This window comes from Natator depressus, chromosome 14 (assembly GCF_965152275.1).
Source record: "Natator depressus isolate rNatDep1 chromosome 14, rNatDep2.hap1, whole genome shotgun sequence".
Classification (NCBI taxonomy): Eukaryota; Metazoa; Chordata; order Testudines; family Cheloniidae; genus Natator; species Natator depressus.
In genome coordinates, this window is record NC_134247.1 from 28,631,725 (window position 1) to 28,658,635 (window position 26,911).

General features: G+C 47.0%; 1 protein-coding gene and 1 long non-coding RNA gene across 12 annotated transcripts in view; one reads left to right on the top strand and one right to left on the bottom strand.

The window, feature by feature from the left end:
* Nucleotides 1-26,376, top strand: part of LOC141999012 (uncharacterized) — a 44,306-nt gene extending 17,930 nt beyond the window's left edge. Inside the window, exons 1-3 of one of the 6 annotated variants that reach the window (XR_012641937.1) lie at nucleotides 9,428-9,573; nucleotides 14,322-14,611; nucleotides 21,612-26,376. This is a non-coding gene — a long non-coding RNA (uncharacterized LOC141999012). Of the gene's footprint in view, nucleotides 1-9,427; nucleotides 9,574-13,149; nucleotides 13,447-14,321; nucleotides 14,612-21,611 lie in introns of those variants that run through there. The other 5 variants (XR_012641939.1, XR_012641936.1, XR_012641940.1 and 2 more) reach the window with 5 other exon arrangements.
* LOC141998990 (uncharacterized) lies at nucleotides 431-13,169 on the bottom strand. 6 transcript variants are annotated; one of them, XM_074972049.1, is made up of 2 exons: nucleotides 12,940-13,169; nucleotides 431-3,942 (listed from the first exon to the last, which is right to left on the bottom strand). In XM_074972049.1, exon 2 carries the CDS (start codon nucleotides 3,929-3,931, stop codon nucleotides 2,396-2,398), a length of 1,536 nt encoding a protein of 511 aa, XP_074828150.1. In that variant the 5' UTR covers nucleotides 3,932-3,942; nucleotides 12,940-13,169; the 3' UTR covers nucleotides 431-2,395. The 6 variants fall into 6 exon arrangements, with proteins under 6 accessions (XP_074828150.1, XP_074828152.1, XP_074828149.1 ...); XM_074972051.1 differs by lacking the exon at nucleotides 12,940-13,169 and adding an exon at nucleotides 9,337-9,578 and having other exon boundaries at nucleotides 431-3,939; XM_074972048.1 differs by lacking the exon at nucleotides 12,940-13,169 and adding an exon at nucleotides 9,337-9,578.
* Nucleotides 26,377-26,911: the final 535 nt, after the last annotated feature.

A 26,911-nucleotide genomic window follows, 5' to 3' on the forward strand; every position in this document is an offset into this window, starting at 1 on the left:
CTGAACTTTAAAGAAGTGGCTCTGCTCACCCTCTCAGTCCCTTCTATTTTTGTGGATGAAGTCTTCTCCTTTGTAGCTTGGCTTAGGATTTTCTTCTGGGAAACATCTTTTCCCCCAAGCTGCTTATTATTGGGATTCTGGAGTTTAGCATCCCAGGGACTCTCTCAGTCAAAGAAAGTTGCTTTCTTAGGGAGAGTTAAACAAACACTTCTCATGTGGAATGACCCAGCTTTCTCTAAATCAGGGGCTCATAGTCTGATCACAATCTGCTGGAGGTAGGTTTTGCAGGACAGAGGTTTTTGCAGTGTTCCCTCTAATTTTTCCACACATGTGTGGAATGAATTTTGTTATGTGCACCAATATGGAGGTGATGTGTGACACGTCACCTTCATATTGGTGCACATAACAAAATTCATGTGATGGGGTGGGGCTAAGGAATTCTTGTGGGAGGGGGCTCAGGGTTGGGGTGCAGGGCTGTGAGGGGTCTGGCTGGCGGTGCGGGCTCTGGTATGGGGCTGGGGATGAGGGGCTCAGGGCTGGGGCAGAGGATTGGATGCAGGGGGTGAGGGCTCCAGCTGGGGATGCAGGCTCTGGGATGGGGCCAGGGATGAGGCGTTTGGGGTGCAAGAGGGTGCTCCAGGGCTACAGCGGGGAAAAAGGACTCCCCCCAGTGCTCTCTCCCCACAGCAGCACCTGGGCTGAGGGGGAAGAGGCACCTGTCCCCGCCATGGGAGCTCTGGGGCTGCAGGATAGCTGCCCCTCCCCCGGCCCCAGCAAGTCTGAGCTGGGGGAGGGCCACCCAGGCCGCTCCTGGGTCCGGGCTGCTCTGGCTGTGCCTGGGCCCAATCTGGCCATCCCTGGATCTGGGCCACGGCAAGTCCAGGCTGCAGGGTGAGTTGGGGCGGAGGGGGAGGGGGTTCCCTAAGCATTTGCGCAGCGCTAAATAGGGTTCTGCATGGCCATGTCGCCGCACAGCTTACAGGGAATTTAGGTTTTGGGCTAGACAATCCTTTTTTATGCATTATCACTCCATGTGGTTGTAATGGGAGGACTCAATCTACCCCAAAGGACATATTAGGCAAGTTTCCATTGTCCGTTTTCTTTTGGAGAGGCATTTCCTTTTATTGCAGGTGGTCATTCATTAACTGGACAGGTCAAACTGTCATAGCAAGTTTCTGTCCATCCAGCAGGTGGCATTCGGGCATCACAAGAAATTCCTTTCCATCCTTTTCTTGGAATCCTTCATTAGCATAGAATCTGCCACCTCTTAGCTGAATACTTTTATACAGTGGACCAGGTTCAACAAAGGAGATTGAGGAATACCTCCACCTCTGAATATCCCGTGGCTAGGGCACTCACTTGGGAGGTGGCAGATTGCTTGGGGAGGTGAAGGGATTTGAACAGCATAGAGGAGACTTGAACCTCCAGGGTGAGTACCTCAACCACTGGGCTAAAGGGTATAAGAGAGGTCCTTGTCCTCTTTTCCCATACCCCAAGTATTTTGTGTAGCATTAGGTGGCTTTGGAACACTCCAACTTGATGGGGCCCCATCGGCAGAGGAGCACTTATCCCCAGTTTATGAATCACAAGAAGAGACAGGTGCTTCCCTGGAGCCCGGACTTAGGTACCTATGTACAAGAAAAGGGCAGGACTCAAGACACCCCCGTCTCCTTAGCATCTCCCATTGGCTAGCTTAGGTGGCTCCCCACCTAGCATGCTTGGTTTTGTGAATCACATTCTGAGATGTCTCTTTCTCCCCATTCATTTTATAGACAGCCTAGGTGCCTAACTTAGGCTTTGTGGATCCCAGTGTTGTTTCTGTGATTGTCTAGAAGTGTGGTATCACAACACTCAGCATGCTAACACTTAAGTCCCTTGGTGGATCCACGTCTAAAAAACTATGAAGAATAAATGAGAAGTCACAGAATATAAGAGAGCTTTCTAGCACCAAATAAATTTAGGAGCTGAAGAGAGGATGTTCAGAACTTCTTGAGAAGTAATAAACAAATCCCATCACAGCATGGGAATCTTATCCCAGCCTCTTGTCCTACAGGGCTCTCTTCTAGAAAGGGGATTTCAATCTCTGTTTTAACAACTATTGTGCGTCCTTATTGCATGGCCACTCCAGCCTCGCCTGGTCCTGATATTCAAAGCATTTACAGGCTGTCTCCGGTGTGGATTCTGTAATGCTTAATACCAGTTTATCTCCAACTGAAGCTTAGCCCATAGTCAGGGCAGTTATAGGGGTTTTTTCCAATGTGGGTTCTCTGATGTGATAGAATGTGTGAGGTTCAACTAAAACTTTTCCTGTACTTATTGTATCTGTAGCATTTCTCCCTGTGTGGGTTCCCTGGAGATTATAGGAGCTAAGCTGTTACAGAAACTTTTCCCACAGTCAAGACATTGATAACGGTCTCACTCTGCTATGGATTCTCCGATGTGCAGTAAGGGCTGAACGTGTACTGAAGTTTTTCCCACATTCGGGGCATTTAAAGGGTTTCTCCCCTGTGTGTATTCTCTGGTGAGTAATAACATTTGAGCTTCGACTGAAGCTTTTCCCACAGTCAGGACAATTATAGGGTCTCTCTCCTGTGTGGGTTCTGTGATGTAATAGAAGGTTTGAGATGTGACGAAAGCTTTTCCCACACTCCTTGCATCTGTAGGGTCTCTCCCCTCTGTGGATTCTCCGGTGTTTAGTGAGGGCAGAGCTGTCACTGAAGCTTTTCCCACAGTTGGGGCATTTATAGGGCTTCTCTCCTGTGTGTTTTCTCTGATGTCTAGTGAGGTCTGAGCTTCGACCAAAGCTTCTCTCACAGTCAATGCATTTATAGGGTTTCTCCCCTGTGTGAATTCTCTGGTGTATAATAAGATCTGAGCTTGAACCAAAGCTTTTCCCACACTCAGGGCACTTAAAGGGCTTCTCTCCTGTGTGGACTCTCTGATGTTTATTAAAGTGGGATCTGTCACTGAAGTTCTTCCCGCACTCATTACACTTATAGGGTTTCTCTCCAGTGTGGATTCTCTGGTGTCTAATAAGTTTCAAGAGCTGAACAAAGCTTTCCCCACATGTTGGGCATTTGAAAGGTCTCTCCCCCGTGTGGGTTCTCTGATGTGATAGAAGGTTTCCACTCCGACTAAAGCTTTTCCCGCACTCGTTGCATCTGTAGGGTCTCTCCCCCGTGTGGATTCTCTGGTGCGATAGAAGGTGTGAGCTCAGACTAAAGCTTTTCCCACATTCATTGCATATGTAGGGTCTCTCCCCCGTATGGATTCTCTGGTGCAATAGAAGTTGTGAGCTATGACTAAAGCTTTTCCCACATTCATTGCATATGTAGGGTTTCTCCTTCATGTGGGTTCTCTGATGTGATAGAAGGTATGCATTCTGACTAAAGCTTTTCCCACACTCATTGCATCTGTAGGGTCTATCCCCAGTATGGATTCTCTGATGTGCTAGAAGGTTTCCACTCCGACTAAAGCTTTTCCCACACTCGTTGCATCTGTAGGGTCTCTCCCCAGTGTGGATTCTCTGGTGAATAGTGAGAGTTGAGCTCTGACTAAAGCTTCTCCCACACTCCTTGCATTTATAGGGTCTGTTTCCTGTGTGGGTTCTCTGGTGACTAACAAAGGCTGATCTCCAGCAGAAGCTTTTCCCACAGAAACTGCATGTATGGGGTCTATCTCCACTGGGGATTCTCTGTTGAACAGTTTCTTTGATTTTCTTGACCACTCGACTCCTGTGAGTGGATTTACACTGGTTCTCCTTTGCATGGTTTCTCTGATGCCTCTCTGGCTTGCATTGACTTTCACGGGCTTCTCCCTGCTCAGCACACTGAGAAACATCCCCTTCAGATCTTCCTGATATCATCTCACCTGTTTCCACATGCTCAGGATCTTCCTGTTGAGGATTCTCTTTCTTGTTCTCACTCACCATCCTCTCACCTGCTGGGATAGGGAGACAACCCAGACAGGAGTCACTTGCTGTGCTGGGGGGAAAAGGAACTTCAGAGAGGAAAAGCAAAGGTGGACCCTGATGGTTCTTGGGGTACCTAGGACTGTGAGTCATCTAGTTACCCACCTGCACCCAGCATGATGCAGACATTCTTGCGCTTAGCTGGGTGTCAGCTCCCTAACACTACCAGTCTGTTAGCCGCTACAGCACTCTCCTCTGGATATGCCAGCCCTTACTTTGCCTTGCAGGTTAACAATAGGTGCACCCTAATCCCCAAGTCCCTTTGAAGCATTCCTCTGTAATGTCCAGCCCCTTATCCACTGACCATACACAAAAATATCAGATCTGCTGTCCCCAAAGGAAAAGCATACACACTCGCTGGTATGATTCAGTTCAGGACCAACATCTAGCTTAATACCACAGCACTTAGACATATCTATAGTGAAAACCACAATAAGTTCATTAACAAAGATTCAAGGTTCAAGTGGCAGTGAGTAAGGATATTGGAGACATATACAACAAAAATCATAACACTCTTTCTCGAGACTTAACAGACTAACCTCCTGTCTAAAGAAGTTTTATCTCAGCCAGTGTCTTCTGCAGCATTTCAACCAAGGCTGGTTGAGATCCTGTTTTCATGAAGGTAACCGAACCACCTGTTTACTTCCTAGGTGCAGGATAAAAGGGTGTCTTCTTTGCCTTCCATTTATATCCCCAAAATTCATTCTTTGTGCCCCAAGTCAGGATGACCACCTGCAGCTTATTTTCCTGAGTGCTGCTTCCCTGTTTTTACATATCTCCATTGACTTTGTATGTAACTATGTACCATGGGGCTGGATTCCAGTACTTAATTTACACCTCAACTAAGAGAGGTGACTAAACTTCTCCTATCTGACAGAAAACCTGTTTGCCAACTCTGCCATGACACAGACTTTAAACCATATTTTCAGGATCTAGACACACCTCCTTCCACAGAATCTGCACATATATTTCACAACATTAATTTCCACTGTGACCCCAGTTTTCATTTAAGACTGCACAGGCTGTTCTTTGGTGAAACAGAATGTACATAAAAAGAAAAGGAGTACTTGTGGCACCTTAGAGAATAACCAATTTATTTGAGTATAAGCTTTTGTGAGCTACAGCTCACTTCATTGGATGCATTCAGTGGAAAATACAGTGGGGAGATTTATATACCTAGAGAACATGAAACAATGGGTGTTACCATACACACTGTAAGGAGAGTGATCACTTAAGGTGAGCTATTACCAGCAGGAGACCAGGGTGGAGAACCTTTTGTAGTGATAATCAAGGTGGGCCATTTCCAGCAATTGACAAGAACGTCTGAGGAACAGTGGGGAGGCGGGGGGCGGGGGGGGGGAAAGGAGGAATAAACATGGGGAAATAGTTTTACTTTGTGTAATGACCCATCCACTCTCAGTTTCTATTCATGCCTAAGTTAATTGTATCCAGTTTGCAAATTAATTCCAATTCAGCAGTCATAGAATCATAGAATCATAGAATATCAGGGTTGGAAGGGACCCCAGAAGATCATCTAGTCCAACCCCCTGCTCGAAGCAGGACCAATTCCCAGTTAAATCATCCCAGCCAGGGCTTTGTCAAGCCTGACCTTAAAAACCTCTAAGGAAGGAGATTCTACCACCTCCCTAGGTAACGCATTCCAGTGTTTCACCACCCTCTTAGTGAAAAAGTTTTTCCTAATATCCAATCTAAACCTCCCCCATTGCAACTTGAGACCATTACTCCTCGTTCTGTCATCTGCTACCATTGAGAACAGTCTAGAGCCATCCTCTTTGGAACCCCCTTTCAGGTAGTTGAAAGCAGCTATCAAATCCCCCCTCATTCTTCTCTTCTGCAGACTAAACAATCCCAGCTCCCTCAGCCTCTCCTCATAAGTCATGTGCTCTAGACCCCTAATCATTTTTGTTGCCCTTCGCTGGACTCTCTCCAATTTATCCACATCCTTCTTGTAGTGTGGGGCCCAAAACTGGACACAGTACTCCAGATGAGGCCTCACCAGTGTCGAATAGAGGGGAACGATCACGTCCCTCGATCTGCTCGCTATGCCCCTACTTATACATCCCAAAATGCCATTGGCCTTCTTGGCAACAAGGGCACACTGTTGACTCATATCCAGCTTCTCGTCCACTGTCACCCCTAGGTCCTTTTCCGCAGAACTGCTGCCTAGCCATTCGGTCCCTAGTCTGTAGCGGTGCATTGGATTCTTCCATCCTAAGTGCAGGACCCTGCACTTATCCTTATTGAACCTCATCAGATTTCTTTTGGCCCAATCCTCCAATTTGTCTAGGTCCTTCTGTATCCTATCCCTCCCCTCCAGCGTATCTACCACTCCTCCCAGTTTAGTATCATCTGCAAATTTGCTGAGAGTGCAATCCACACCATCCTCCAGATCATTTATGAAGATATTGAACAAAACCGGCCCCAGGACCGACCCCTGGGGCACTCCACTTGACACCGGCTGCCAACTAGACATGGAGCCATTTATCACTACCCGTTGAGCCCGACAATCTAGCCAGCTTTCTACCCACCTTATAGTGCATTCATCTAGCCCATACTTCCTTAACTTGCTGACAAGAATACTGTGGGAGACAGTGTCAAAAGCTTTGCTAAAGTCAAGAAACAATACATCCACTGCTTTCCCTTCATCCACAGAACCAGTAATCTCATCATAAAAGGCGATTAGATTAGTCAGGCATGACCTTCCCTTGTTCCTCTCGTTGGAGTCTGTTTTTGAAGTCTTTTTGTTGTAATATTGTGACTTTTAGGTCTGTAATCGAGTGACCAGAGAGATTGAAGTGTTCTCCGACTGGTTTATGAATGTTATAATTCTTGACGTCTGATTTGTGTCCATTTATTCTTTTACATAGAGACTGTCCAGTTTGACCAATGTACATGGCAGAGGGGCATTGCTGGCACATGATGGCATATATCACATTGGTAGAAGTGCAGGTGAACGAGCCTCTGATAGGGCCTAATCACATCAGCCACACTATCAGAAGCTCGACAGTCTCTATGTAAAAGAATAAATGGACACAAATCAGACGTCAAGAATTATAACATTCAAAAACCAGTCAGAGAACACTTCAATCTCTTTGGTCACTCGATTACAGACCTAAAAGTTGCAATGCTTCAACAAAAAAACTTCAGAAACAGACTCCAACGAGAGACTGCTGAACTGGAATTAATTTGCAAACTGGATACAATTAACTTAGGCATGAATAGAAACTGGGAGTGGATGGGTCATTACACAAAGTAAAACTATTTCCCCATGTTTATTCCTCCTTTCCCCCCCCCCCCCCGCCTCCCCACTGTTCCTCAGACGTTCTTGTCAATTGCTGGAAATGGCCCACCTTGATTATCACTACAAAAGGTTCTCCACCCTGGTCTCCTGCTGGTAATAGCTCACCTTAAGTGATCACTCTCCTTACAGTGTGTATGGTAACACCCATTGTTTCATGTTCTCTATGTATATAAATCTCCCCACTGTATTTTCCACTGAATGCATCCGATGAAGTGAGCTGTAGCCCACGAAAGCTTATGCTCTAATAAATTTGTTAGTCTCTAAGGTGCCACAAGTACTCCTTTTCTTTTTGTGAATACAGACTAACACGGCTGCTACTCTGAAACCTGTTAGAATGTACATACAAGAACCAGAATGTTCCTGTAACCCCCTTGCCAGCTGGCATCCTGGGGTTCTTGCATCACAGAAACAAACCCAAGTAACTGCTGGGGAGATCAACAAATGAGGAAATAAACTCCTCCCACCCCACTCCCAAAAAAACCCTTCTCCAGAGGAAAGAAAGGAGGGGACCAATTCCACCTCCACATCACATCTGAACACTCAAAGAAAAGGGGAGCTCCAGCCAGGTGTGAGTGCTGCTGGGCAGGAAGCCACAAGGATATGACACCTGCTAACCTGGGTAAAACAAGGCAGAACAAACCCAAATAGCTGCCCGGGAGATTAATCAATCAAATGCCCTCCCAGTCCTTGGCCAGGAGCAAGGACCTGCTGGCTGAAGCCCAGGCACAGTGATGAGCACAGCTGGCCCCCATTTGAGCTGCCTGATGGGCCAAGCCACCAGGGGCTGAGGGGGTTAGCAGACCTCCTCCGGCGGTTCATTGTATTTGCCCAGGGCTGTGGTAGCTCCTGCTTATTCTCAGCCTTCCTCCTGCCTTGTTTCAGCCTTGCCCTTTCCTTGCCTCATTCCAGGTAATGTGCTTCTAGCCCTCACCTCCCATTCCTGACTTCAGCTCTAACCCTGGCTTCTGGCATCCAGCCTCAGATTCCAGTTCTGACACTTGGCTCCAGCTGCAGGCTGTGACCCATGGCTCTGACCATTAGGACTGACTCCTGCTCCGACCACTAGACATGACCACCCATGTCCTGGTCCCCAACACCCTTTCCCAGAGAAGGGAGAGGAGGGGATCAATTCTGCCTCCCCTTCCCATCCGAATATTGAAGAGGGGAGGGGATACCCAGTCAGACAGAGCCCCCGGTTTGATGTCTGCCATGAGAGTATAAAAACTGAGCCACTTTATCAGACTGATCACGAGTGGTCATCTTTACAGATCTCGCTTCCTCATAGCCCTGGAGAATAGGTAGATGCAGGAACTGGCTTTTCCTCTCCCTGCTCCTCACCTTGTCCTAGGAAAGTCAATCTGCCCGGTGTGCTGCAGAGAATGGGGCTGGGCAGGGAGCCGGGAACCTCCCTCCCCACTGATTGCTCCTGCTGCCCCTGCCAGTCTCTGCCCCTGTCTCTCTCCTGCCCCGCCCCCTCCCCTCCCCTCCCCTCCCCTCGGGCTGGGAGACTCGGTCCCTGGCCCGGCCCGGGGCGGTCGCTCTCCCGGCGCTGGCTCGGCTTCTGCAGGCGCTCAGGGGGGCAGAGCCGGGGCGGGGGCAGCAGCAGCTCTGGGACTCGCAGACCCCCGCCCCCCCGGGAGCAGAGCTGGGGCGAGGAGGGGCCGTTGGTGCAGAGTCACTTTCCTGCCCGACCCCAGCTCTTTCCCCGGGTCTCTCCCCTCACCTGCAGGCTCCGGCTCAGGGGCTGGTGTCGGCAGAGCCCGGGGCGGCCCAGGGGCTGGCTCCAGCCCCCGGAGAAAGTCCCCCCGACTGAGCCCCGAGGGGCGCTAGGGAAGGGCTCTCCCGCACACACCCCGCTGGGGAGCAGCTGATCAGCTCCTAGATCACAATGGATGCGGCAGCAGCAAGGTCTTCAGAGTCCCAACCAGGAAGTGTGAATGAGCAGAGTGTTATTTGCTGTCTCCCCTCCCCTCGCAATGCTCAGAGCCCTCTGGTGGCCACAGCCCCAGCTTGTGAACCCGCCGACCCACCCACCCATACTCACACTTTGAGGCCAGAACAGCAGCGCAGGAAGCAACAGATTTAGCTCCTTGGTTGTTCCAGGGCAGGCTGGAGCCAGGCGAATGCTCAGTGACAGCTGCTGGAGCCGCTGCCCTGGCTCTGCCCCTACTGCCCCCAGACTCTGCTTCCTACAAGACGAAGCTGACGAGGGAGCAAGAGAGGGAAATCGGTGCGGGGAGGATGGGCAGAAATTGTTCAGGAGCCAACATGTGAAACGAGGGTAAGGGGGAGGGGCAGGCAGATGGAGAAAATCGGGGACAGGGAGCAGGAGCTGGGGTTCAGAAAGGGGAGATACTGTGCTGGACCATGTCAGAGGGGAAACCCTGATAGGGAAGGGGTGCAGGGGATAAAAGTTACTGCAAACGGGGTGAGCCATCAGTAGTGGTTGCCAAACAGGGTGTAGATTGCTGGCAGAGGGGCTTGTGCTGTTCGCTGGATGGTCCGTCTCAGCTCCCGCTCCCTGGCGCTGTGTAGTCTATTGCCTAGATACAGAAGCTCTTTCTCTATCTGAAATGATGTAGCGAGCTACCAAGGAAACCTGGTTCATTGAAATCTCTCTCGCTCTCTCTCTCACAAACACACATCCTGTTGTTTTGTGTTTAAAATAATTCCTTGTCAGTTTACATAGTTCACAGATTTGTCTCATCTGCCGTTCTGATTTGCCTCATTTTGAAGGCCATTCTGTAATCACTGTCAATGTACCATGACACGTTTTAATTATTCATTTAAATATAATTTTTATTACTATTATTTTTTAGCACTCTGGCATTTGCCTTGGTTAGCATTGTGCTGCTGTTGTGCTACTTAGCTTATATTTTTAATAACAAATAATCATGGACAATATTAATTGATGAGTGAAGGGGCATGCCCTCATTCTAGTGGAGAAGAGACTAAGCTCTTCTGGGCTCCAGTTTGCATTGCCTGGAGGGGGAGCTTTAAAGGGGGAAAACTGTCACAAGAAGCAGTAGTAAAAAGAACAGGAGTACTTGTGGAACCTTAGAGACTAACAAATTTATTAGAGCATAAGCTTTCATGAGCTACAGCTCACTTCATTGGAAGCTCATGCTCAAATAAATTGGTTAGTCTCTAAGGTGCCACAAGTACTCCTTTTCTTTTTACAGATACAGACTAACACGGCTGCTACTCTGAAACCTGTCAAGAAGCAGTAGTGAACATATATCACATTGGTAGATGTGCAGGTGAACGAGCCTCTGATAGTGTGGCTGATGTGATTAGGCCCTATGATGGTGTCCCCTGAATAGATATGTGGACACAGTTGGCAACGGGCTTTGTTGCAAGGATAGGTTCCTGGGTGAGTAGTTCTGTTGTGTGGTGTGTGGTTGCTGGTGAGTATTTGCTTCAGGTTGGGGGGCTGTCTGTAGGCAAGGACTGGCCTGTCTCCCAAGATCTGTGAGAGTGATGGGTCATCCTTCAGGATAGGTCGTAGATCCTTGATGATGACTGTTCCTCAGACGTTCTTGTCAATTGCTGGAAATGGCCCACCTTGATTATCACTACAAAAGGTTTTCTTCTCCCCCCCCCCCCACTCTCCTGCTAGTATTAGCTCATCTTAAGTGATCACTCTCCTTACAGTGTGTATGGTAACACCCATTGTTTCATGTTCTCTGTGTATATAAAGCTCCCCACTGTATTTTCCACAGTATGCATCCGATGAAGTGAGCTGTAGCTCATGAAAGCTTATGCTCAAATAAATTGATTAGTCTCTAAGGTGCCACAAGTACTCCTTTTCTTTTTGCTATAGGAATGTACAACCATTTTAAGTATATGAATTCTTTGGGTGAGGTGACAGCAAAAGTATGAAGAGTGTGTTCCCTAAAGGCTCAGAAGCAAAAAAAGAAAGTAAAAAGAATCCCAAATGTAATTATTTATGTATTTTAATTGCATTCCTCTTGGGTATATAACTCATGATTTTGAATATTTCTGGTTATTAATATATCCAGGGTTGTGTACTTATATTTAGTAAGAATTAAAGTAGAAGTTTGCCTTTGAGAAGGATTTCAGAAAAGATAGTATAGTTGTACCCTTAGGATCAGATTTTTAAAAGGTATTGAGACACATAGTGGGATTTTCAAAAGGGTCTAGGTGCTTTCAACATTTGAAAAATCTGGCCTGTGGTGAATGTTTGGGAACCAAGTTCTACACACAAGTGTGACATGTAAAAAAGCACTAAGGTGCTGGATTGAGAGGCGAAATAAAAATTGACAAAGGCAATCAAAGGAAACTGAAGATGTTCTGACGGTGACCCAGAAAATCAGTCTTGATGTCAGATGGTCCCAAAGAATAAACTTGTGTGCTTAAATAGTGAAAAAAACAAGCAAAAATTAAGAATGAAAAGCAAATGTCCCAATACAAACAGGAAGTGCTATACTAGAAGCATTGTGCAATGTCATTGCTGAAACAACTAGCAACTGTTAATACTTTCAATTATTTGCTGTTAAAAATATAAATTAAATAGCACACTGATATCACAGAATCTCAGAGTTAGAAGGGACCTTAGGAGGTCATCTAGTCCAACCCCCACTCTCAAAGCAGGACCAATCCCTCAATTTTTTTTTGCCAAATTTCCCTAAATGGCTCCCTCAAGGATTGAAATCACAATCCTGGGTTTCCCAGGCCAATGCTCAAACCACTGAGCTATCCCTCTGCCATCTGCCTGCAAAATCTTAATGGAGGTAAATGAAGGGCTAAGAGGTGCATTAGAGATGGAAGATTTCAGAGCAGCAGCCCTGTTAGTCTGTGTTTGCAAAAAGAAAAGGAGAACTTGTGGCACCTTACAGACTAACCAATTTATTTGAGCATAAGCTTTCATGAGCTACAGCTCACTTCATCGGATGCATGCAGTGGAAAATACAGTGGGGAGATTTATATACATAGAGAACATGAAACAATGGGTGTTACCATGCACACTGTAACCAGAGTGATCAGGTAAGGTGAGCTATTACCAGCAGGGGGGAGGGGAGGACCTTCTGTAGTGATGATCAAGGTGGGCCATTTCCAGCCGTTGACAAGAACGTCTGAGGACCAGTGGGAAGAGCCGCTTTACCCAGGCATTGGGATGCCCTGTGCCTTTAAGAACACAGCCCTGGGAAGCGGGTGCTGAACTGCACCATCCTGTGAGGTGTGGGGTGGAAAGCCCAGGCTCTGACCCCCTTCCTCCGCGCCTTTGCAGCCAATGCGGACATTGGGCTCAGCCCACCTAGGAGGAGCTTTTATCCCTTCCCTGTCCCGGGGGTTTCCCCTCTGCCACTGGTTGTTCCCGTACCTCCTTAACCCTGGCTCCTGCCCCTGACTTTCCCCTTCAGCCCCTCTCCTTCCCCTGCCTGCAGCCAGTTTGCCGCCGCACAGACTGTGCCCATCCCACCCCCTCGCCCCCATTTGCCCCCTCTGACCGGATCCGCCAAGGGTCCTATGAGCCCGCTTCGTGCAGCGGAGCGGCAGGTTCCGAAAGGCAGCAGCTCTTTGTAACATCACCGCGCAGGGAGCAGAGCTGGGGCGAGGAGGGGCCGTTGGTGCAGAGTCACTTTCCTGCCCGGCCCCAGCCCTTTCCCCAGGTCTCTCCCCTCACCTGCAGGCTCCGGCTCAGGGGCTGGTGTCGGCAGAGCCCGGGGCTGCCCAGGCGCTGGTTCCAGCCCCCGGAGAAAGTCCCCCCGGCTGGGCCCCGAGGGGCGCTAGGGACGGGCTCTCCCCGCACAGGCCCCGCTGGGGAGTCGCTGATCCGGCCCGGCAGCTGTGCTGTCCCCTCCCACCCCACATCAGGGGGGCGTTTGGCCGCCGCCCGCCGCCCTTGCCGGAAGCAGATTCTGAGGGTAGTGAGGGCAGCAGCTGTTACAGCTCAGCAGAGCCGGGATGGGACTTCCCGGGTCAGACGCTGCTTCTGGCTGCCGCTTATGTGATCTGGGAGCCCTGGCGGATCAGCTGCTGATGCCCAGCGGGGTCTGAGAAGGGGGAGTTGCGGTCAGATTCACTTGTTTTCCATAAAAAGGGTGTTTAACAATTCCTGAACAATTCTGATGCTTTCAGGCTCTAGGCTGGAGCGTTTAAAGTCAGATCCATTCCTCTCTGTCTGTTAAAGGTCTGTTTTGATGTACATTTGTTACAAGGGTTGAATAAAGCTCCATTGTGCATGCACGCTGGTTTTTGTTCTTCAGTAAGATTTGAGTCTACTAACACTTACACATTCTTTTCTTTGGCCTGTGAATAGTCCCACGGGCTTTGTTTAATCTCTATCACTGGGTGGCTTTAGCACTGTCTCCCCACATTCGGTCCTAGTGGAAGGTGTAGTCTAAGGACTAATAAAATAATCAAGGTTAGGATCTTTAAATACAGAAGTCTGAATTTAGGCTTTGAAATCCATATTCTGGTACCTGAATAAATGGCCTGATTATCACAAGTGCTGAGTACCCAGAACTGAATCCCAGTGTTGCAAGTTTAAAATATTTTCAAACTCAGGCTCCATACTGAAAAAGATGAATATGGATTTAAGAGCTTGAAGTAGGATTTGTTTACTACTTTACAGGTTTTATCTTGCTGCTAACACATACACATGCATGTCTTTATGAATAGGAGTGGTCCTGTTGACTTAATTTAATTTCTATTAGTGGAAATGTTTCATGTGTTCACTCCCAGTGGGAGGCTGTAATTAAGTGACCAGGCCAGGATCTTTAAATACAGGAGTCTGCATTTGAGCTTCCAAATCCACATTCAGGTACCTGCCTGCTTATCAAAGTCCTGCTTCGTCAGAAATGACCCCCCCATGTTTCAGGCTCAAAATTTTTTAAATGCCAGACGCTACCTGAAGATGGATTTAAGAGTTTGCTTTATGTTGCTCTTTTTGAATATTTTGGCTCTTGCATTTCTCCACAATAGCAGAGCCTGGGGAGAATCATGATATGAAATACCCTAAAGCCTCTAATGAGACCTCCCTAATTGTCCTTCTCACCCTGATAGGCTCCAGAATAAACAGCCACATTTCTCTCCAGATCATCCCATCCTCCCAGGGCACAGGGAAGGGGAATGGCTGCAGAGCGGGTGACTTTTCAGGAGATGGCTGTGAGTTTTACTGAGCATCCGTGAGCTCTCCAAGACCTGGCTTAGCAACACCTGTACAGGAACGCCTCGCAGGAGAATTGTTATACCATGACCTCACTGGGTAAGGATTCCTGTCACCTTGAGTATTGGAAGATGGGAGAGGGATTTCGCTTCTGCTCAGGCATCTTCACTGGTCCCCCATATTTCAGGTGAGTCAGCCCTGATAGTCCCCAGAGCCTGTGTGTTATGTACTGTCCCCTTCCCACACCACAGGAGACTCGGGGATATCATGATGGTGCTACTCTTCCCATAACTAAGGGTTTTAAGAGGGACAAACTTACTATTTTACCACCACCTTCCTCAGGCATGTTCCCTCCTCTGGGCCTCTGACCTCACCTCTGTCTTAGAGAGGGACAAGTGTCTCATGACTTGGCTCTGCCTACGTTCCCAGGGGCCAGCTTTTCAAAGGGGCTTCACCTCCATCTTGCCCATGTTCTACCTCAGCCAGCTGTGTTAGCAGGAGGCCCCAGATGTTCTTGATGCTCTTGCACCAGGCAGGAAAAGCTTGAAGCAGACTCACAGGCCTGGATCCAGTTGCTAGTTATTGCCTCAAGGGCAACCTTCTGAGCCTGATGTGTTGGAAGGGGGGTGGTGTTCCTGGGGCCTGCTCTGGGCCATGGTTGATCTCTGTGAAATTATGGTTCCTTGCACTGAGAGTGGCCAGGTTCTGGGGTTGAACATAAGAATGGCCATACTGCGTCTGACCAAAGGTCCATCTAGCCCAGTATCCTGTCTTCCCGACAGTGGCCAATACCAGGTGCCCCACAGGGAATGAACACAACAGGTAATCATCAAGTGATCCATCCCCTGTCACCCATTCCCAGCTTCTGGCAAACAGAGGCTAGGGACACCATCCCTGCCCATCCTGGCTAATATCCATTGATGGACCTATCCTCCATGAACTTATCTAGTTCTTTGTTGAATCCTGTTATAGTCTTGGCCTTCACAACATCCTCTGGCAAGGAGTTCCACAGATTGACTGTGTGTTAGGTGAAAAAATACTTCCTTTTGTTTGTTTTAAATCTGCTGCCTATTAATTTCATTTGGTGACCTCTAGTTCTTGTGGTATGAGAAATAACACTTCCTTATGTACTTTCTCCACACCAGTCATGATTTTATAAACCTCTGTCATATCCCCCCTTAGTCGTCTCTTTTCCAAGCTGAAAAGTCCCAGTCTTATTAATCTCTCTTCACATGGCAGCCGTTCCATACTCCTAATCATTTTTGTTGCCCTCTTCTGAAACTTTTCCAATATATCTTTTTTGAGATGGGGCAACCACATCTGCACGCTGTATTCAAGATGTGGGCGTACCATGGATTTATATAAAGGCAATATGATATTTTCTGTCTTATTAGCTATCCCTTTCTTAATGACTCCCAACATTCTGTTCACTTTTTTGACTGTTGCTGCACACTGAGTGGATGTTTTCAGAGAACTATCCACAATGACTTCAAGATCTCTTTCTTGAGTGGTAACAGCTAACTTAGACCCCATCGTTTTATAGGTATAGTTGGGATAATGTTTCCAATGTGCATTACTTTGCATTCATCAACATTGAATTTCATCTGCATGTTGTTGCCCAGTCACTCAGTTTTGAGAGATCCTTTTGTAGCTCTTCACAGTCTGCCTGGGACTTAACTATATTGAGTAGTTTTGTATCATCTGCCAATTTTGCCACCTCACTGTTTACCCCTTTTTCCAGATCATTTATGACTATGTTGAATAGGACTGGGCCCCTGGGGGACACCAGTATTTACCTCCATTCTGAAAACTGACCATTTATTCCTATCCTTTGTTTCCTATCTTTTAACCAGTTACCAATCCATTATCCCATGACAGCTTACCTTGCTTAAGAGCCTTTGGTGACAGACCTTCTCAACGGCTTTCTGAAAATCTAAGTATACGATCTCCACTGGATCCCGTTTGTCCACATGCTTGTTGACCCCTCAGATAAGTCTAGTAGATTGGTGAGGCATGATTTCCCTTTATAAAAACCATGTTGACTCTTCCCCAGCAAATTATGTTCATCTATTTGTCTGACCATTTTGTTCTTTACTGTAGTTTCAACCAGTTTGCCCGGTACTGAAGTCAGGCTTACCGGCCTATAATTGCCAGGATCACCTCTGGAGCCCTTTTTAAAAATTGGCGTCACATTTGCTATCCTCCAGTCATTTGGTACAGAAGCCGATTTAATTGATAGGTTACAGACTACAGTCAGTAGTTCTGAAGGAACTCAAATGTGAAATTGCAGAACTCTTGGGTGAATACCACCTGGTCCTGGTGACTTACTGTTTAGTTTATCAATTTGTTCCAAAACGTCCTCTAATGACACTTCAATCTGGGACAGTTCCTCAGATTTGTCACCTAAAAAGAATGGCTCAGATTTGGGAATCTCCCTCACATCCTCAGCTGTGAAGACCAATGCAAAAATTAATTTTGTTTCTCTGCAATGTCTTTATCATCCTTAAGTGCTCCTTTAGCACAGGGGTGGGCAAACTACGGCCTGTGGGCCACATCCGGCCCCTCGGGGCTTTGGATTTGGCCCGCGGGATTGCCACCCCTGTGGCACCGTGGGCCCCATTTCACTCCGGGAAGCAGCTGGCACCATATCCCTGCAACCCCTGGGGGAGGGGGTCAGAGGGCTGAGCGCACTGCCCTTGCCTGTGGGTACCTCCCCCGAAGCTCTCATTGGTGGCCAGTGGAGACTGCCTTGGTCCCGATGCGCACCACTGCCACCCTGGAGCTGTTCCCCAAACCCCTCCTGCACCCTGCACCCCAACTCCCTGCCCTGAGCCCTTTGCCTGCACCCCAAACCCCTGCTGCACTCCACACCCCTCCTGCACCCCAGCCCCCTGCCCTGAGCTCCCTCCCACACTTTGCGCCCCCTCCTGCACCCTAACCCCCTTCCCTGAGCCCCCTCGTACATTCCGCACCCTTCCTCTGCCCCAACCCCTTGCCCTGAGCCCCTTCCTGCACACTGCATCCCCTCCCACACCCCAACCCCCTGTCCCAGCCCTACATTCATGGTCCTGCATGCAATTTCTCCACCCTTGGGCCAAAAAGTTTGCCCACCCCTTCTTTAGCATCTCAATCATCCAGTGGCCCTCACTGGTTATTTAGCAGGCTTCCTGCTTCTGATGTACTTAAAAAAATTGCTATTTTTTTTTAGTCTTTGGCTAGCTGTTCTTCAAGTTCTTTTTTGGCTTTCTTAATTATATTTTTATACTTCATTTGTGAGAGTTTATGCTCCTTTCTATTTTCTTCACTAGGATTTAACTTCCACATTTTAAAGGATGCCTTTTTGCCTCTCACTGCTTCTTTTACTTTGATGTTTAGCCACGGTGGCACTTTTTTGGTTCTCTTACTATGTTTTTTAATTTGGGGTATACATTTAAGTTGAGCCTCTATTATGGTGTCTTTAAAAAGTTTCCATGCAGTTTGTAGGGATTTCGCTTTTTGGGCTGTACCTTTTAATTTCTGTTTAACTAACTTCCTCATTTTTGTGTAGTCCCCCTTTCTGAAATTGAATGCTACAGTGTTAGGTTGCTGTGGGGGTTTCCCTGCCACAGGGATGTTCAATTTAATTATATTATGGTCACTATTACCAAGTGGTTCAGCGATATTCACCTCTTGGACCAGATCCTGTGCTCCACTTAGGACTAAATCAAGAATTGCCTCTCCTCTTGTGGGTTCCAGGACTAGCTGCTCCAAGAAGCAGTCATTTAAGGTGTCAAGAAAGTTTATCTCTGCATCCCATCTGAGGTGACATGTACCCAGTCAATATGGGGATAGTTGAAATCCCCCATTATTATTATTGAGTTTTTTATTTTAATAGCCTCTCTAATCTCCCTGAGCATTTCACAGTCACATCCCGGTCAGGCGGTCCCTACTGCTATACTCTTATTATTAGAGCATGCAATTACTATCCATAGAGATTCTATGGTACAATTTGGTTCATTTAAGATTCTTACTTCATTTGATTCTATGCTTTCTTTCACATATAGTGCCACTCCCCCACCTGCATGACCTGTTCTCTCCTTCCGATATATTTTGTACCCTGGTATTACTGTGTCCCATTGATTATCCCCATTCCACCTAGTTTCTGTGATGCCTATTATATCAATATGAGGCACTCTGGTTCACCCATATTATTATTTAGACTTCTAGCATTGGTATATAAGCACTTTAAAAACTTGTAACTTTTTAGCTGCCTGCCATTACATGATGTAATTGAAGGGGACTTTTTTTCATTTCACTCTCTCTCATCAGATCCTACCTGTATTTTATTATTTTCCATCCTCTCCTCCTTACTAGGACATTAATAGATCCTCCCCTAAGGGATGTCTCTGTCTGAACCAAGTGCTCCTACACACCTGTTGGCTTTCCCCCAGCCCTTAGTTTAAAAACTGCTCTACAACCTATTTAATTGTAAGTGCCAGCAATCTGGTTCCATTTTGGTTTAGGTGGAGCCCATCCTTCCTGTATAGGCTCCCCCTTTCCCAAAATTTTCCCCAGTTCCAAATAAATCTAAACCCCTCCTCCCTACACCATCGTCTCATCCACGCATTGAGACTCTGCAGTTCTGCCTGTCTCACTGGCCCTGCGTGTGGAACTGGAAGCATTTCAGAGAACACAACCATAGAGGTCCTGGACTTCAATCTCTTACTTAGCAGCCTAAATTTGGCCTCCAGAACCTCTCTTCTATCCTTCCCTATGTCATTGGTACCTACATGTACCACCAACACCGGCTTCTCCCCAGCACTACACATAAGTCTATCTAGATGTCTCAAGAGATCAGCCACCTTTGCACCAGGCAGGCAAGTCACCATATGGTTCTCCCGGTCATCGCAAACCCAACTATCTATGTTTCTAATGATCGAATCGCTCATTACTAATACCTGTCTCTTCCAAATAACCAGAATTCCCACCCCCTGGAGAGATATCCTCACTGCGAGAGGATACCACATCATCATCTGGAAGGAAGGTCCCAACTACAGGATCACTTCCCTCTGCTCAGTTGGATGTTCTCCTTCCCTGAGCCTTTCATCCTCCTCAACAGCACAGAGGCTGTCAGACCGGGGGTGGAAGTGTTCTAGTGTGTCCTGGAAAGTCTCATCTATGTACCTCTCTGTCTCCCTTAGCTCTTCCAGTTCAGCCACTCTGGTCTCCAAAAGCCTGTACACGGTCTCTCAGGTACACATATGCCACCCGTCCATAGGGCCGGTAATCATACATGCAGCATTGGGTGCAATAAACTGGATAACCCCCACTCTGTTGCTGGACTTCTGCCTGCATTATCTTTTAACTCCTGAAGCTGGTTCCTTTGTTGTTCTTTTCTTTTTATCGGGGGTGTTTTGCCTTTAGGTTTAAAGAATGTTAAGTGTATCTAGCTCCCCACTCCCCTGTAAACTCCCTCGCAAAACTCCTGTGAGCCATTCCTGTTCGCTGGCTCCTCTGGTTGCTTAGGAGTGGGCTTTTTAAAGCCCTGCTCTTCCTGAGTAGCCCTGCCCCCTGGTTAAGGATTGATGGGTACTAAAGGGCTTAGGGATCAAAGCCTCATTAAGAAGCTCTCAGCCTTGCCTAGCAGGCCGCTAGGCTCAGCACCCACATGGTCAGCACCCAGTCCCGCAAACAAACAGAATGTGTATGAAGTGATTTAGGTGGTACAATTCTGTGGGGTAAGTCTCCGCTATGGGAACTAAACATTGGGACTTCAGAGCTCTGGGTTCAATTCCTGGTTGTGCCACACACTCCTTATTTGAGCTTTTAAAGGCACCTAGACTGGGGTTTTGCAAAAGCCACAAGGGAGTTAGGCACCCAACTCCCATTGAGTGGGCCTGGGACCTTTGAAAGTCCCATTTTTGATCCTCTGGGCCTTAGTTCTTCTTCTGTGAAGTGAAGATAACAATCTACTCTCTGCGTGAGTATTTACACAGAAAGCTCTTTGGGGCAGGGATTCATCAGAATCAGCTTCTTCTCACAAGAAGTGTGGCTCACTGGTAGAGCTCTTACCTGAAACTCAAGAGACATGGCTCCAATTCCCTGCTTTGCCCCAGGCTTCCTGTGTAAGCTTGGGTAAGACACATACGCTTAGATCCACAAGAGGGGCCTAGGCATAAGCCTTGCCCCACAAGGGGAGTTTGGTATCTAACTCTGTGCTACGGGCCACGACCCTTCTCCTGGGGTAAGGTGCCTAAGTTAGGTCAGTCCTTCCTCATGGGGGGAGGTGGAAGAGAGATGTCAATTCCACTGAAGCTCAGACAAGAAGTATTCAGTTTACTCTGCTGGAAGGGAGGTTTAGGTTAGGTATTAGTAAATATTCCTAACTATCAGAATAATTAAACACTGGACTAGGCTTCCATGGCAGGTTGTAGAAACCCCATCACTGGAGTTTTTTAATAACAGGTTAAACAAACCTGTGTGGAAGCATCTAGATATACGTGGTCCTGCCTCAGTGGGGTGGGGGGGGTGGAGTAGATGACCTTCCAAGGCTCTTTCCAGGCTTACATTTCTATGGTTCACAATAACCAAGCGGTTAACACACTCTTCTGGGATGTTGGAGACATGTCTTCAAATCTCTGCTCAATTAGAAGCAAGGACTTCAACCTGGGTCTTTCACCTCCGAGATGAGGGACTTACTACTGGGCTGCAGAGTCTCTCTCAATGGAGATGTAATCATTTATACAAAGAACAGCAGCATCACCAGGATAGATGAGCATAAGCCCACTGTCAAAGGTTCTGTGTTCAGTCCCTTTTTTGGTGGCTCACTTTCTCCAATCTGGCTCGCCTCTGTTTAACTCAGATTAGCCCAGTCCATCAGTTTAACATAAAATGAATCAATCACCCCTTACATTTTAGGGCTTGCAGTCTTCCTATCAGTTCCCTGGAGGCAGTCTGGCATGATGCTGTTGTCCCTCTGCCATTTTAGGCCAGTGGTTCGCAACCTATTTACCACTGTGGGCCACAATGCAGCTCTCTGTGTTATGTGTGCTGCATCTACACAATATCTATACTACCTGTATGGCCCTGAGAATGTCACATGGGCTGCAGTTGTGTGATAGGGCTGCAAGCAGCCTGTGGGCTGAGAACCACTGTTCTAGGCTCTCCTGCCTTCCCTTCTCACTCTCCTTTTCCTTCCTTTATACCAGGAGTTGAGGCAGCAGCAACAGCATCTCCTCCAGCAGCAACAGCAGCTTCAGCAGTGGTGGAGGAAATAGGTAAAGGATGAGGAAGAAGAGGACAGCACCCAGCAACTGCTTTTACAGGAGCTGTTTCTGAAGCAGCTCTTCACTATACAACTCCATTTCTGGACTTGGGTAACCATCATCAGTTGGTGGAAATGGCTCATTCCAGGTCTGCAGAATGATCAGTAGTGGTGAGAGAATTTCAGGATGGCAAAGACACTGTTTTTGAGATCTGTGCTGAACTAGCCCCAGAGCTGCTGTTTACTGACATGTAGTTCCCTGTCCCTCAGGAGAAGTCGATCACCATTGCCACCTGGAAGTTGGCCACCCCTGAATACTACCAGTCTATGGCCAACCAGTTCAGCATAGGGAGATTGACTGTTGGGGCGGTTGTCATGCAGCTGCATGATGCCATGCAGCTGCATGATGCCATGCTTTGAGCAGGGGGTCAAACTAGATGACGTCCTGAGGTTCCTTCCAACCCTGATATTCTATGATTCTAGTGTTGCACAGCATCATAAAGCTTGGTAATGCTCAGGAGACTATTGCCAGCTTTGTATGCATGGGATTCCCAAACTGTATTGGGGCAATTGATGGAACCCATGTGAATATTACTTGCCACACCACCACCAGGCTCAGAAAGGGGTATCACTCCGCAGTGCTCCAAGGGCTGGTTGGCAATAATGGCAGGTTTACAAACAAGTGTAGGGTGGTTCAGAAAGGTCCACGCAGCTAGAATCCTCTGTTTCCCTGGCTCATGTAACCATTCACAGGCCACCTGGGCAGAAAGAAGGAAATGTTTAACTATTGCCTCAGTAGTTGCAGAATGACAGTGGAGTGTGCAGTAGGCCCTTAAAAGAGAGGTGGTGCTGTTTGTGGAATGAAACAGGTGCAGGGAAAAATGTGCCTAAGATTATACCTGCATGTTGTATTTTGCAGAATATTTGTGAGTATGGGAGAAAACCTTGGTGGTGAGTGGGAGGCTGAGTTGCAAAGACTTGCTCAGCAGTTGGAGCACCCAGCAAGGCAGCAAGAGCCAGGGCAAATCTGTCAGGGATACCTATTGCTGTTACTGAGCCTCATGCCTAAAATGTGCAGCTGCACATTCAGCTGCTTACCTGGGGAGACGAAGAGGGAAATGGACTGTGAGCAGGGAAGTCTTTTTCACATGTGATAGAAGTGGACTCGTCATGACATTCCTTATTTTACCTTCTGTCTGTGCCTTGACACTTTTCTAAAACCCCAGAAGTTATTTAAACTGTATGGATTTTCTGTGTAAAAGGCATTAATGGCTCTTTATGAAATTTTTTTTACCAGTTTATAATTAAACAATTTATTACATACAACCAGAAATAAACCTTTAACTAAAATAATAGTGAAACAAAAATTCATAATGACACAGTGCTGTGGAGGGCAGAACACAACAGAATGTCAGAGGTGAGCAGTGAGCACACAATTTGCCTCTACCTATTCTTGTTCTTGGGCTTTCTGGTTTCAAAGTGATTGGGGCGTTACGTGTCTCAACAGAGCTGGACTCCGAAGGGCAGTTGTTCTCACTACCCTGAGCTTGGTTGTGAGAAGGGAATGGCCTCAGAACCCAGCTGCGGGGGTACAGTGAGGAGTAGATTCTGTTGTTCCCAGGATCCTGTATTGTCCAGGGCTGAAGAACATGGCTGCGTTGTGGTTTAGAGCACTGCATTGTCTGCTGTCTGTAGCCCTCATCGATAAGAAAACTGTACATTTATCACACTCATAATGTGTATTGATGATCACATATCTACAATGTATTGATTATCACAGGTTCTCTCAAAAATGCGTTACAGAGACGTTTCTCCTTGGTTATATGTTGGTGTTGTGTGTGTGTGGGTGTGTGCATTAGAGACTCAATAACAAACAAACGAGTGAGCTCACTATTGTAAGTGAACAGCCAAAAGCTGTAAATAATGCTAAAGCTCTCACATTAAGAGGTACATTGCATAGTTATAGCTCACTTGCACATCTTAAAGGATGAGGAAAATACAGATACAAATGACCAGGAGCATCTCAGAAGGCCTTGAATCTGCTGACACCCATTCAGGGAGGCTAAAGAATCCAGAAATTATAGAACTAGAGTGGATCTTTTATACCTCCTTGTCACAGTGCATGTTACTCACCCCTGGATTGGCACCTCCTACTTGTTGTCTTGGTGATTAGCTCAAGGCCAGCACTCCCTGTCCACAACTTGCATACTGTCACTGCATCTCTGCTGTCCACCTACAGCCTCAGGAACTGTAGTGTCCTCTTTGTGGCTTAGCCTTCCAGCTGGGTCATTGTCAATATTCCCCACTTCTAGGGTAATTTAGCTCCTAGTTCAGTCACTTCCCCAGTGGTGAGTGGGGAGCAGGGGAATCCAGGCCTGGTTTCTACTCCAGGTCCCAGCCAAGGGACCCTGTGGATTGCAGCCTGCTGATATGCCTCAAATTACTCTCACTACTGCTATGTCTCCCTGGGCCACTTCCCCATGTCCCCAGCACCTTCTTCATCCTTCCTCAGAGCCAGCAACTACCCAGCCTTGGCAGCCACCTGGGAGTTCCTCTTGCTCCCCAAGCTCTGCCAGCAGTTGCTCTGCCCAAGGTGCTACTGGGGTTGCAGCCTACTCCAGACACAGGCACCCCTTCTCAAGCTCCAGAGAGCTACTGATCTAGTGCTCTCCTGCAGCTCTTTTTATATGGGCCTGCTGGTCCCTGATTGGCTGCTCCTCACAGCCCCTCCCCTATTGGCTGCTTTCTGCTCTATTAACCCCTTATCTGCCAGTGTGAGGCAGACACCTCATCACACTATCTTTTATGTAACCAGTTGGCTATTGAACCATATTTGGTCACTTTCCATGTGCATAATAGGATTAATGCCTACCCATTATTGATACATGTCATTCCAAGTGTCCATAATTACACTTCCAATCATTAATATTAATAATTTACTTCAAGCATGTCTTAATAATTCCTATATGCTAATGTGGTCTAACTGCCTATTTACTGCCTAGCTACCAGATTGCCAAAGTGCCCCACCAACTCCTTGTTTCAGAATTACTTCTTTCAGAGTGGTAGCCGTGTTAGTCTGTATCAGCAAAAAAACTCAAGGAGTACTTGTAGCACCTTAGAGACTAACACATTTATTTGGGCATCCGATGAAGTGGGTTTTAGCCCATGAAAGCTTATGCCGAAATAAATGTGTTAGTCTCTAAGGTGCCACAAGTACGCCTCATTTTTTTAGAATTACTTCTGTAATTCTGCAGTATGTCTGTACATTTGTCGTCATTTGTTTGTCTCTCAGAATGAGAGTGCAGAATTGATGGCCTGGGGTTAACTTCGAGCCTGCAAATGTTTAGCTAAAAACTCAGGCTCAGCATAACTACTCACTCCAGGCCTTGTACTAATAAAACAAGCCATTATCCACAGCCCAGACTAATAATCCAATTATTTGTGGCCTTCTACTTACCCACTATTATATTTCACCCTAGTAAGCAACACACACTTTCAATATTATATCCAGATAGTGTCCCTTTACATATAGCAATCTAAGACTATACATGAGACAAGGCCCTTGGTCAACATGCCCTAACAGCAGCATGTGCTGAAGCTGAGCATACTGGCTCTGTATTTCCTCCAGAAGTTGCTGCTGAATCTCCCTGTCTTTCTCCAGTGTTTTTTGCCATAGATACACTGTCCCTGGCCACTCCAACAATCTCTCTGGAGAACTCCATTTCTTTTTGCCTCTCTCACCTCTTGATTGACTGAGTTTGGGGGGAAATTGTGCTACTAATAATATATGTCACTGTAATGTTAGTCTGTTTGTATGAACTAATGATAAAGATGTGTAAAACAGAGATCAGTGTAATTGCAGTCGCTGGACTATAAAGGGGAATGCAATTTGTTTAACTTGAATTGTGGTATGATGGAATCACTGAACCTAAGCCACTCTGGGAGTTGTGCTGGATCACAAAGTCAACATGGGTCAATAATGTGATGCTGTTGGAAAAAAAGCAAATGCAATTTTAGCTTGCATTAAGAGAGGCATAGCATGCAAGTCAGAGTGTAATGAGAGGCCTGGACTTAACATGACCCACAGCCTTCTTGTGTATGGACTTAGCATAACCCGCATCCATCTTGTTTGCTCAGTCACCATAAATTGGAAACAAAAACCATAGAGTTAGGAGAATTCGGCCTTCATGTGGACAGATAGAAAAGTATCAGCTACAGCCCTACCAACAGAAGATAGCTAGATAGTCACAGAGTCATGAGAATGGGAGAGAATGGAAAAGCTGACCTGGAGTTCCTGCAGCTTCTTCCAGATAATAAAAAGTATGAGGTTTTGCGGTTGCAAGTGTATCCCACTAACGAAGCATAAAGAGAAGCAGACCTCCAGAAGTTTTTACAAACATTGAAAAATAAAAAGGCTAATGAGTAGGTGGTCTTAGGCACATGAACCCCTGCATCGTGAGAATGACTGGTTAGTGGTTTTTGCATAGCTATCTTTTAAGTCAAGTTATTGGTTAAGGCATAGATAAGAGAGAGCCTCATATTAACTACGTAATGAGGGTCAGAAAACAAGCTCATTGGAACTTAACTCCGGTACAGCTCAAGACCAAAGCTGCTAGAACTTTTTAACCCCTGCATGACTAGACTGTGTAGAAGCCAGTGCCCCAGACAACACAACCCTGACTGGCCATCAGTAGATGTCTATCTGTTTTATTGGGAGTGGTGAGCATAAGATGCTTGGTGTGTGTATTCTGTTGCTTTGTTGCTAATTGTTAATAAATACTTGTACATGTATAAGGATATTCACTGTGTGAAGGCTCTTTCACTGGGAAAAGGCCTCACAAACCCAAAGAGCCCTGAGTCCACTGGGAATGGGTGTTTGCCTGGAGCCCACGAAGGGGTAAAGTTAGGTCCCTTGTGCCCTGAGTACCCATGAGGATGGATAGGGGTGGGAGCTCTATATTATGCCCTGAGTACCTATGCAGGAGGGTATGGGTGGAGTCTTAAATTGTGTGAGTAACAGATTCGGCGGAGAGATGCAGGCACCCTAAGGTCGTTTGGGCCAAATTGATCGAGTCTCACACAATGAATAATAACAGAATACCTGTGCCCTTCTTCTAGCCAAAATTTGCCATCTAGTGGCAGAATGACTACTTCAAACATCAAGGAAGGAGACCCCGAGGGGTGGGGGCTAGTTGAGGTGTCCACCCTGCTTCATAAATGGGTAGCAAAACAAGTCCGTGCCCA